Source organism: Balearica regulorum, chromosome 10 (assembly GCF_011004875.1).
Source record: "Balearica regulorum gibbericeps isolate bBalReg1 chromosome 10, bBalReg1.pri, whole genome shotgun sequence".
In the NCBI taxonomy this organism is placed as follows: domain Eukaryota; kingdom Metazoa; phylum Chordata; class Aves; order Gruiformes; family Gruidae; genus Balearica; species Balearica regulorum.
Genome location: NC_046193.1, coordinates 2,082,879 through 2,095,322, shown reverse-complemented (window position 1 = coordinate 2,095,322; position 12,444 = coordinate 2,082,879). Strand labels below are relative to the sequence as shown.

General features: G+C 41.2%; 1 protein-coding gene across 1 annotated transcript in view; it reads left to right on the top strand.

Annotated features, from left to right (window-relative positions):
• Positions 1-12,444, top strand: part of CFAP92 (cilia and flagella associated protein 92 (putative)) — a 48,151-nt gene that overhangs the window by 33,354 nt on the left and 2,353 nt on the right. Inside the window, exons 12-18 of the mRNA XM_075762591.1 lie at positions 2,153-2,450; positions 3,231-3,282; positions 4,017-4,447; positions 5,197-5,409; positions 7,590-7,728; positions 8,449-8,630; positions 11,474-11,642. Coding sequence (XP_075618706.1) covers positions 2,153-2,450; positions 3,231-3,282; positions 4,017-4,447; positions 5,197-5,409; positions 7,590-7,728; positions 8,449-8,630; positions 11,474-11,642 — 1,484 coding nt within the window. The remainder of the gene's footprint in view (positions 1-2,152; positions 2,451-3,230; positions 3,283-4,016; positions 4,448-5,196; positions 5,410-7,589; positions 7,729-8,448; positions 8,631-11,473; positions 11,643-12,444) is intronic.

Sequence of the window (12,444 nt, the reverse complement as noted above, 5' to 3'; positions counted from 1 at the left end):
AAAATCCTGCAAAGCGTACTTAAAATGAATGGGGACATTGAGTCCTGAGACAAGAGAGAATGAATGTCTCCTAGACATCAAACTGATTTCATAAAAAATTCTTGTTAATGTGCAATAATATGCACATGATCTCATGGCAACTTTCCCCCTTGCCCTCCCACATGCTTGCTTTTTGGTAAAATGTGATCAATAATGTGTATTACATGTGGATTACCCATCTACTACAAGTTTTATTTTTTATATGTCAAGGCAGTTGCTGGCAGATGAATGCAGTACACCTCTGATCTAGCAAGCTGGTTTAGTGTACCTATCTGTTTCCCCTTGTTGGCTGAGCCATTCAAGTTCAAGAACTGTTTATTTGCTGATGACTAATGAAACCTAACATCGTTAAGCTAATGAAGAGCCAGGCCTTTATGCTTAAAGTTCTGAAGTATATTCATTCTAATGATCTGCATGTAACTTGGGTACCTCTTCACATATCTGTAATTTGTTTTGTGTTCGTTCTGTGAGATGGTGTGGAAAAGAATACAATATGAAAGTGACTGATGGCCATCACTGTGATGTCCTTAAAAGTACTTTTTTTCTTTTTCTTTTTTTCTTCAATAATGGTTGGTAAATACTTCTCTTCCTTTAGCTATGTGCCAGCAATATTTGAGGTAGAAAATAACATAATACTGCATATTTTAGATACTTGGTAGTTAATTTTCTTGTGAAATTCTATTGTAGTATCTCTTGTCAAAAAAAAAAAACAAAATTAAATCAGCAGGTTGGCTGCTGCGCCCAACTTGCTAGATAGCTGTAGCTCAGGTTCTTGCAGTGTAAGTGAAGGTTTTGGGATGAGTGGAATAATTTTAAATGGCAGGGGTTCTTTTTCCAGTAAAGAGAAGGGAAGCTGCAGGAAGGATTACGATACTTCATAGTACTCGTTGCTATAAAATCAGAGAGAACCTCAGTTAAAAGCATCTTGTGTGGCTGAGACAACGTCCTTCCAACACCAGCTCTTTTCAGCAACCCACCATCACAGATGAGTGAATCACGTCTGCTGGGCATTGGGTGTTAGTCCTTTTTGCCATGCCCTCATTCTGCTGGGTCTGTAATTATTCAGAGAAATGCTAATAAATTCTTCACTGGAGTATACAGACTGCGAACTGTGTTCAAGAGCAGTCTCTGACTCGTAGAACTCCTGTTTTATTGGGTTTTGGTTTGCTGTGGTCAGTCACTGGTTTAATGTGTGCACAGCAGAAACTGCTGCTTCCAGAAATTAGTTGTAACTGTAGAAAAATTAATTCACGTGATCCATATGCACAGTGTCCAATTTAATTTTTAACGTTACCGATATAAACTCAGTTTCAGTGTCGTTAATGCTGATGCAACTTTGAAATGAATGTTATTTATCTGTTGTATGTGTTGTTCAGAAGTAATGGTAAGAAAATAATGTTGTAGTAATTTTACAATTCACTTCTTTTACAGTACTCTGTAAGGTTACCCTCCCCCAAATAAAGAACAGCTATGTGATAAATGAGTTAATACATTTCCAGTTGTAGCAAGGAATCGTAATGTGATGTTCAGCTATTAGATAAATCGCTTTATTTTGTGGCCTTTGCTATGGCCTGAGCCAGAGAGGCTGAGAATTGAATTTAAGTGCATGTATACAAAGCGTGTGTATGGTGTTCAATAGCTGTCATCTATTTGGAACTGCTTTTGTGTTACCACCAGGCTTTGCAGGCCAAATTTAGTGAATGAAATCAGCTGTGAGGTAAGCGTTGTCGTGAATAGCATGTAGAATGAAATTTGATCAGAACGAGGCATAAAAGAGAGGTAAGGCAGGATGGGTCATACCCTAGAACCAGTGTGCATGAAGGGACCTCGCTTCATTGCCTTTCCAGCCAGAGGCTCGAGAAATTCAGCAGCTAATCATTAACTTGCAGCTAAATCTAGTGACGGCAGCATTCCTAGAATTTTCCTAGTAGGTTTATTAAACTGCTAACCTTCTTTATTGCTGCTAAATGCCAGCACAAAGGACTGACCCGAACCTCCTAATAAACAGATGTTTCAAGAAGGTTGGATAGTTTTTCCACAGTAACATTAACTGTAGTGATTTGATGGCAGTAAAGTTTTCGCAAACTAATAAAATGTTGATGTCTATTTGTAGGCTCAGTTACCTCTGTCACAGTAAGAGGTTGAAGGACGTAATTCATGGGGATCTGCTGCCCTCAGCAGAGATGATCACAGTCTTGAGTCGTGAGTATGGAGTTCCCCTAACTGATGAGGATCTCTTCACTCAGAAACCTCCTTTACTCTTGGTTTCCTCTGATGATTATACAGTACCAGGAAAAGTTAACGAAGTGAAACAGGCAGTATATTCTCCATTAGATAACTACAACGAAGTGTGTGTGCAGCGGAAGAAAGAAATAGCAGACGGGATGTCTTTTGAGAGAAACCATATTAGGGTGAGTAGTTCACGATATGCAAGAGGCAAAACTTCATATCCTTAATCAACACCTCCTTCTTCTCCTGAAATAATGACTCATTAGACTTAAAAACTTTTGGCAAGGTGTTTGTAGGTATTGTGCAAATATTATAAAAAGTGCAGGGTAATTTTACTTTGCAAAAGTCGAATTGCAAATTTAATTGCTTCTCAAAGGGGAAAACAATTCTAATGCTTACAGGTAAACAGAGGAGAGAGCATGTGAGTGATAAGGAAACGGATTATTTAAAGGACTTGTACTTTATTTTTGGGTTTGGTTCCTATTTTTATTTGTCTCTTTCTTCTCCATGGCTCCCCTGTTGTGCTTTATCATGTCATCCAGGCTTCAGATGCTCGCCGGAGACCGAGCCAGCTAAGCGCATGTGAAAATTGTGCTTTCTTCTCCCTCCATGTGAAAGACCTGCTTGCCTTTGGGCAACCAGAATGGCATTTATTCTTGACTAAATAAAACCAGCAATTGCAGACAGAAGTGAGCTGAGTTTTAAGGAAATGGTGAAGAATTTTAGAACCTCTTTTGGCTTATTACCATTGTCCATCCATCCCTTCTGTTGCTTCAGGGAAAATACATTGAAACGAAACCCTTTCCTGTAAACATAGGCATCAAAGAAGGGCTATCCCACATGTTTCCTGGGAATCTGGATTGTTTTTTGGAATATATTGCTTAGTTGAGGACTTCAGCGATCCCATGGTTTGTGAAGAATAGTTCTGAATGTTTTTTTCCTGTATATATTTTAATACAAAGAGGTTTTGCCTGATATGTGGAAATCTGTATTCCTGTCTTGGAGATAGTGAAGGTAATTGAACTCCTAAGTGTTTCCTTTTTCAGTCAAACTGTTGATAAAGGAGTATTACATGAAGCTAGAAAAGAAGTAATTGTAAAAAAAAAAAAGAAGTAATCTTAAGTAATTGTTCCTGGTGCTTGTGTTTATAACATCGTAGGAGGATGAGAGCAGCACAGCTTTTGGACCTAATCATTCTGTATAGGTTATGTATAGAGTTACTTTGTTATTTGTATAAAGTTAGCAGTCTTCCCAGTATACATGTTTTAACCAGTTTTCATTTTATACATGCTTTTGAATCCAGAGGGTAATAGAGGAACTGGGAAGTACTCTGTAGAAAAGAAAATGAAATTCTTTTTTAATAGCAGGTAAAGTAACCTTTCAGGCTTTTTGATTAAAAAAAAAAAAAAAAAAAAGAAAAAAAAGGGAAATGGATGCACAGGGAAGTGACAACCAAAATGCAATTTTACTCTCTTGCTGTAATTACCTGTTGTGGCAGAGTCTGAATTCAAAGCCATAATTACCATGAAAACAGTAGAATGACGTTCTGAAGTCAACGAAAAGGTATGAGGGTTTAATTATGCTGTGCCAGTACAGAAATTTGAAGAGTCCTAATGAATGGTGTTTCTCATGTCACTGTATTTGCTGGGGTTTAAATGGAATCATAGAAATGAAAGAACTAATCTTACTTCGTTTGAAGCTCTCCAGGACAGCTATTGAGATCTGTAAGTAGAAGTCGCTCTGGTGAGTGCTTGCCTCCAGTCTACTGCCGTTAGTCTTGCAGAATGTCATATGCAAGGGTGAAATGGTGCTTTTTTTTTTTTTTTTAATAGAGTCTTCTGTGGAGTATTTTATTAACAAAGAGCTGTTGTGTAATAAATCTATATGTAGATTTTTTAGTGGTTTCTTTTTGCTTTTTTTTAATGTTTACAGAATTGTTTGCTTGTTTATAATTTTTTCAGAACACTCTGAATTACCAATTCAGACAGAACTCGGATGTAATGTCTCTTTGCAGGCTAACATTGGTGCTGTATGCCAACTCAAAGGAAAGATGAAAAAGCCAAAGTTTGAAGCTTTCAGGATTTCTCCTGTTGATGGCAAATCTGTCTTTAACTACAGCTGTCAGAGCCTGAATTCTGCGGAACTTGCAAAGAAGCACCTTCGCCAGGAAATGGCAAAGGTGAATTGAGACACGTAACTGGAAGACCTTTGCTTGCTGTAGATAGTGCTGTAAAGATAGATGAATAGGTTTACACTAATAACTCCCACGTTAGTGCGTAGGAAGGGAAGTTGGTATCCAAAAAGATCTCACTCTGAGAGGTGCTCTGGTGTAAAAGTCTGCTCTTAATGCTGTTCATTACAGTCAAGTTATCTTGTCTCTGTGACTCGGGCTGTCATTTTGACTGCGCACTTTGATAACCTAGGTGGTCGCTTCAGTTCTGAGTCCCACACATTTGTAAGTGGGAAATTCAAGTAATCGCAGTGTTGGCATATCCAGTATTAAGCGATGTGAAGAACACATTTGAATAATCACATTTATCTCCTTTTGTCTGTCTGACTGGTTTGAATCTTAATAACAAATGCTATTTTTGTATCAGCTGGTGCAAATTACTATAGCTCTGTGAAACCTCTTCATGATAGGAATGACAGTTCTCTTTTTGCTCAAATAATATTAAAGATATTTCTTCCTGTAATTATTTTACAGAGATCCCACTTGTCATTATATCCATCATTGGATCATAATAGAATGAAATTTGAAAACACTTTTTAATATTTAATGATATATATTTTGTAGAATTTTGATCTGTAATTCCTTGCAGACTTAGAGTCTTAAGGAAAGAAATTATACTGGTTCTGTACCTTATAGGCTCCTCTCCCAGCAAAGGGGAATTCACATTAACAACAAACAAAATTTCTTTTTTTTTGTAGGAACCAAAGAACAGATTCACTTATTGTCATGACTGTCTGTCAGCCACATTCGACCCAGTGGATGTGGTTGCTGCCTGTAAGGAGTCCTTTGCAAAATCCAAGAGTATGTGGCTGTCACCGGATGGATTTGTATTTCCCAGATTTAAAAGCAGCATTGAAAGCAACCTGCACCCTCTGAGGCCTGATAAGGCACGTCTGGAGGAGCTAAGTGAGGTAACAGAAAACTGAAATGAACAGTCAAAAGTGAACGCAAGTGTTTTAGGAGACTCGAAAGAGGCAGACTGCTTTAGCATATGGAAGTCTTTTTTGAGGGGTACAGCCTAGGCAGCTCTTTTGAGGGTGACACCTATATTTGTTTGGATACACAAATTCTACCCTGAACATATACAGAAAAGCCATTTGCCAATATCAATTGGATATTAATAATATTAATGGACTACAGAGTGCTTTGTTTTACATGTAATGGGGTCTAGTGTCAGAAAAATCATAATATTGCATTCCATGACAAATGGATTCCAGGCTGTTCTTCAGGAGTTGCCAATCTAATTATAGCCTTTGTGTTTTCAAATTCCCTCACTGCTTATTTTTCCTCCATCTTTTATTTACGGTTCGTAGTTACAGTTTTATGGGGTGTTTGTCCTCCACCCCTCCATTCTCTATCAGTTTCTTCCTGCCCTGTGTCCTCTCTCCCTTCTCCTGTTCTTTACTATTTAGCTTCTAGTTTTCTGCCATTTGACTGGGTCATCAACTTGACTAGTTTACAATTCCCTGTTTTGAACAGTCTTCAGCATTGTGTACACTCAAGCACATGTGGTCTGCCGTTAGGAAGAAAATTTGGATGTTAACAGAATTGGCAAGATGAGGAAATAAAGGGAATAGAATTGGGGGGGTTTGTGCAGGATCAGTAAATTCTACCAAATTAGTGTAACACAGTCACAGTGCAGAGTGGAACAAGCTGAATGCTTGGAGGCTCGGTATCATATCTTGCAAGAATATGCTCGTGGCCATTTAATTTTCAGACTTTATTTATTAAAGAAAAAAAGTAGCAGTTGACTAGTATGTTGTGCTGACCATTGGCACCTTACTGGTGGGATGAGAGAGGGGAAGAGAGCTGACATCTTACCCTGAGTGGCACCAAGTGTAACCGGGCAGTACCGGTAGCTGTGTAGCATCAATGCTAGCCATGGAGCTGTGAGAAAAGAGGAAGGAGGCTCCTCCTGCCCAAGCAGGGACCCACGGGAATGGCCAACACTGTAGTGGATAATGGAGCTTGATTCTGAACTTAGCATTGCTGTTACCTGAAAGGTGGAACACAAGCAGAAAGCTGTTAGGATCCCATTCTGAAGCAGTCTGGTTTTGATACGTTGCTGCTTTAACCATTTCTGGTTTTCTTCTCAAACACAGAATCTGAACATCTTTCTAACGCTATCCCTTGGGAGGCAAAAAAGTCCTTGGAGTTCTTCCGGTTTCCTAAAATATCTCCATACAGTTTCTGTACTGACTCAGCTATCCTTTACTTTCACTCTTTTACCTAAAACTGTGCAGTTCCAGGGCTAACAACAGACAGTGGGAGTTAATTTGTAGTTTAGGAAGGATAGTTTTGTCTAAAAAAACTCTAACAGTATTTCCGCAGTGGGTAGTCAGAGCACAAAAGATGAACTCTATTTCAAAATTGTGACGATGACTATTCCTGCCATGATTCCCGTGCACGTGCTGCTTCTCTCACCTGCTTCCTCAGGACACCTGGGCTCTTGGCCCCAAGAGTTTGATACTCATGATTGTATTTTTAGAAGCACTAGGACAGCTTCTGCTTTCTAAAAGCACTGTGCTTTAAGGTTATCCTTGAGATGATATATAGCTCTTACTGTTCTGGCAATTCTGTGCAGCCAGCCCATTTCTTACTGTTGGAAAAGATAAATAACTAGTTAGGTTTTGAACTGGGTCTGTCCCATTGCGTGCAGGAAGATACTGACACGGAGTCACGTGGACGAGAAGGATGGTCCACGTTCGCCTGCGAGTTTAGCAGCTGTGCGTGAAATACAGGAAAGTGCATCAGATCCCTTATATCACTGCAGAGAAATGTGACATAAATATGAAATTGAGTCCCCTGCCAGGTATTTCTCAAGTGTACTGTAAGTGCCTGTGCGTTAGTTAACAGCTCAGTACTAGAGCATCAGCAGCTTGCTCATGAAACGGATATTTGTGGATCAAACACAACAAATTGAAAGACTGCTTACAGAGAGAAATAGCCTGTGTAGTGAAGTTTGGACTTTGGCGAGATCCTGTTACGGTAGCTGTTAGATCACTACCCAATAATCTGGCTAACTTATTTTTTGTGACTCCTCCCTGGTGATTTTGGCCTGGCTTCCTAAAGGGATTTAATTTTCATTTAGAAATGGCAGGAGAATGCTCTGCATGCTAACATGGAGCCAGTGCTGTCACGAGATAGATGGAGCTGGGACAAACGGCACGTTGATTTTGATCTTTACAAGAAACCACCTGAGCTCTTCATGACAACAGCCGTACGGACTGGTAATGGATCTGTTAAAATTAACTAATCACAAAGCTTTTAACTTGAAGCTCTGACATACGGTGCCGAAGCTTGTTCAGTTCTGCCATCAAGGAAGGGAGTTGGAATGCGAAGAGGTTTAGCAAGGAGATCCATGTACAGCAAAACTGTACTGTTTGTACTCTAGCAAATGAGGCATCGTAAGACCTTGGCCATACTCCAATTTTACCCCTCCATTTATCTAACTTCTTAACCCTGGTTCCTTTGTCTATAGTAAAATGTGACAGGAAGGTATAGATCCTTCTTGGCTTATTCTTCTGTAAAGCTAGAAGCATCTTGAGATTCACTGGAATGTTTACAAGCAGAAAATAGTAATTTTATTGTGGTTGCTGGAATCTTTCATCTTTTACAGCTTTTCTGCTGCACATTACTGTGTAACCTGCAAAACACTTGCTTAGTGCAGTTCTTCTCAAGTGCCTCTTACAGAGAAATGATTTTGGAGGCAGTCAGGATCAATTCTACTTTCATGTGTGTTTTACGGAGCCTACAGGACAGTGGATTGTCTTTGTGGGCACTAGCCATTATTTGAATACCTGGATCATTTGTTCTAGTTGAATCCTTTGTGTGAATGGTTGCAATCGAGCCTTTTAGCCTACTTTTTTTTTAGTTCAAACAGCCAAAACTTCTCTTTTCTATCTAATTGGTTTCTATTGCCTGGTTCTTCTGTTGTCGGCCTTGCGAAGATGCTAAGCAGATTCTGCAAACTATGTATGGTGATACCAAGCTGAAAGCTCACCGGTGCTCCACAGCAGCTGAGTTATCTGTCCGTGGGCCAAGAGCCAGGTTTCAGCTACAGAAGCTCCAAGGACTTCTGAAAGATGAACCTCGGGAATTCTCACTCAGGAAGGCAGGACCAGTCTTGAAGGTAAGGGTAATGGTCTTTGGGTACTGGCCCTGGCACCTGCCTTTGCGCTGGCCTGTACTTTGTGGAAGCCAGATAATGTGTGATGCTCTTAATTTAGCACAATGCTTTTGGAAGTAAAAATATTTGTTAAAATTGATGTTGATAGCACTGGTTGATTCAATCTTACAAAGCTCTTAGAAAAGCCTATCGGCCACAAAATGATTTTTTTTTTTAATTATTTTTTTTTGTTCTTTGCTTTGATGCTCAGGGATAATGGGGAGAATTTCTGTTCAACTAACTCACTCGCCTGTCAGCATGCAGTGAGTGAGAAAAGAAGAACAATTTTTGGCCAGCTGGCTTAGCAGCTCTAAAAGAAATTGTAATGTCCCCTAATGAAATGTAGGGGTCGAGGCGCTTCTATAGACTAGATGCCAAATGTCTCACCATGTGTTCTCTTCATTACCATAGTGCTGTATAGACTTTCTGAGCGTTGCACTTCAGCATTTTTTTGGTGCAAAAATCCCACACGGACACCCCAGTTTGTAAGACTAAAGGATTTGTGCTCATTAATATAAAGAGCTGTATGGGTGGCCTGCACCTAACTGTTCTTTTGTTGGCTGAATCCTAGTCAGTGCTTGCATCTAAATGCCTGACCCAAAGCCTGAGCCTGCTTTTAAAGCTGATTTTGATCAAAGGGACTGAAGCTCGTGGTGGGCTACAAATGCTCTAGCAAAGCAAACACAGGAACTACGAGAATGTTGGTGACAAAAGCAGAGTTAAACCTTTGAGGCCAACTCACTGCCACACCCACCTCTTTTTTTTTTTTTTTAAATTTGTAATATTCTGAGTGCAGGCCTTGTATTAAATGGATGCTCTGCAGCAAGCTGCCTGGCCTCCTCTGGTTGCAGCATCAGGCTTTGGGCTGGGTGTCCCTTTGTGCACTCGGTGCTTGGCTGCCTGGTTTTCATTTGGCTGTTTGTGGGAAGCCCGCGCTGGAGCAAGCTCCTGGCAGGACCTGTGGCCCCGTGGAGAGAGGAGCCCAGGCCAGAGCAGGTTTGCTGACAGGACTTGTGACCCCGTGGGGGACCCACGCTGGAGCAATTTGCTCCTGAAGGTCTGCACCCCGTGGGAGAGACCCACGCTGGAGCAGTTCGTGAAGGACTGTAGCCCGTGGGAGAGATTCACGTTGGAGAAGGTCGTGAAGGACTGTCTCCCATGAGAGGGACCCCACGCTGGAGCAGGGGAACGATGAGAGGAGTCCTCCCCCTGAGGATGAAGAAGCGGCAGAAACACCGCGTGATGAACTGACCGTAACCCCCATTCCCCGTCCCCCTGTGCCGCTGAGGGGGGGCGGAGGTTGAAGCCAGGAGTGAAGTTGAGCCCTGGAAGATGGGAGGGGTGGGGGGAGGTGTTTTAAGATTTGGTTTTATTTCTCATTCCTCTACTCTCTTTTGCTTAGTAATAAATTAGATGAATTCCCTCTCTAAGTTCAGTCTGTTTTGCTCATGATGATAATTAGGGAATGATCTCTCTCTGTCCTTATCTCGACCCACAAGCATTTCATTACACCTTTTCTCCCCTGTCTGGTGAACGAGGGGAGTGATAGAGCAGCTCTGGTGGGCACCAGGCCCCCAGCCAGGGTCAACCCACCACACCCTCTCATATCCCAAGTTTCTTGAACACATTTTTCAAGGTTTCCAACTATAGCCCGTAGGAAGACATTTCTGTCTTACCTCACAAAATTGGCTACTCCTTTGCAAAGACATCTCTTTAAAAAGGAGAGGCTATGTGCATTAACTTCTAAGGGACTGCTTTGGAAGAAGGATTGAAAAAAAAAAAAGTATTTTTCTTGTTGTTTTTCATAATTTCCAAACTAGCCTCCTTTTCCAGTAGAGTGTTTTTCCTCTGCCAGAAAAAAGAAGCCAAGTGTCCTTGCTGGATGACATACCTGGCTGAAGGAACATAGAATCTAGACAAGATGGATGTATTACAGCCTAACGCGCAGAGTTACGTTACATTACCACAGCATCATTTATTTTTCTGCTTATTTTTCTGGAAGAGTGTTTTCAGAATGGTGAACACAGTATCTCAGCTCCACAAGCTTGCTTAGTGCCATTGCCTTCTATTATCTGCTCGTTCTTACGCTATTGTGTTTTCTACTGATTTGTCTATGAGCACCTCCTCCTTCACCTGATTTTTTTTTTTTAAATAGCCATCTTTGCTGTAGCAGCTTAGGGCTGGTTGCTGAGTGCTGCAGGTTTCCTCAGCTCTTGTCTGACCCAGCTATTTGATGACTGGGATGTTTTCTGCTAAATATTTCTACTCCTGTGGTATGCAAACAAACCACCTGAGGGCTGTATGCCGTTTCTGTGGCTGCCTCCGAGCTGGAGCGGAACCTTTACTGACTAACCTGACAGTGCTGGGGGTTTTTGTTTATTTGTTTGCTTTTTTTGGTTTTTTTGCTTAACACTAGGAATCAGCTCGTGATTTATCAGCTTGTGTATCTTAAAGGCTTGTGAAGCACAAAGGTTGCACATCAAGGCTTTAAGAAAAAAACCCAAAACCATCTCCAATACAGGCTTGTAAGCCCCTAGGAGTTAGAGCACTACGTGCTTTGGCTGGGTACATTTCCAGCCTTGCAGTTTGCCTCTAAGGAAAACACGCTGGGGCTCACTGATGTAATAGTGCGTGAGGGGGCAGCAGCTTTCATAGTCTTGTCCATGTTTTGGGGAATCGATGCATAAAGAAATTGCCTCACCTTGGAGCTCAAAGGCAATGTCCTGTGAGGGCAGATACGCCTCACTTTTTTTTTTTTAAAGCCTAGCTGGCTGAGCACCTGACCAGACGCTCTTTTCTTGTTCCAGGCTGTCCCAGCCCTGTCGGCATTGGCCGAGCAGCCCTGTGAGCCCGGGAAGAAGAGCAGCTTTGTATCAGGGCCTGCGGAGCAGCACAGCTTCACGTGGCACAAGAACGTTACCCCCTGGCACAACAGAGAGCGTGAGAAGGGGGGAAACTCCAAGGTGCAGCCTTCAAGTAAGACACCTAATTGGTAGAAACAGTACAAGGGGCCCACAGCATTTTATATGGTGCGTGTCAGAGTTACAGTATACAGACATTCTAATAATTACTAGTATTATAATAATAAATTACTAGGTCTATAAATTAAATTTTTAGGGTGTATCCCAGAGAAACAAACCAATTATCTAGGACAACTTGGCATTCTCAGGAGGTCTCCCTTTGAAGTCCAGACTCCAGAATTAAGGGATTAGGGTTCCTGCTGGTAAACATTGGCCCAGGGTGTCACTACGTGTTACTGCCATAGTTTGAGCTTGAGCTTTCCACAGGCTGTCACAGACACCGCCACTCCAGCCGCGTGCCTGCGTCATTTCTAATCTAAGACGCATCAGGCTAGGTTCTTGAAGAGCAATGTTTACCTTTCCCATTTAGCTGCTTGAAAGTTGAAGACCTTTCATGTTATTTGAACTTTAATTAAACTGTATCAGACAGCAACTTTTGTATTAACAGGAAACTTGTAGTTATTACCTCAGGTACCTATGAAGGAATGTTAAGTAAGTGGTTTAATTGGTAGTTTATTTTGCTGTCATGCCATGATGTAGTCTGAGCTACTGCTTCTCTTCATTATTCAATTCTTGCAGTAATGTAATCTTTCAGAATCCCATCCTAGATATAAATTGTGCTTAACAAGGTCAGCCAGACTTCAGCCTTTTGAGTGGCAACTTGTCAAATGATGCCTCATTAGCTCCTCTGTTGAACCTGCTGTTTTACTAGGTTGAACACTAGCTTCGTCTTTTCTTTTTTTTCCACAGCTGGCCTC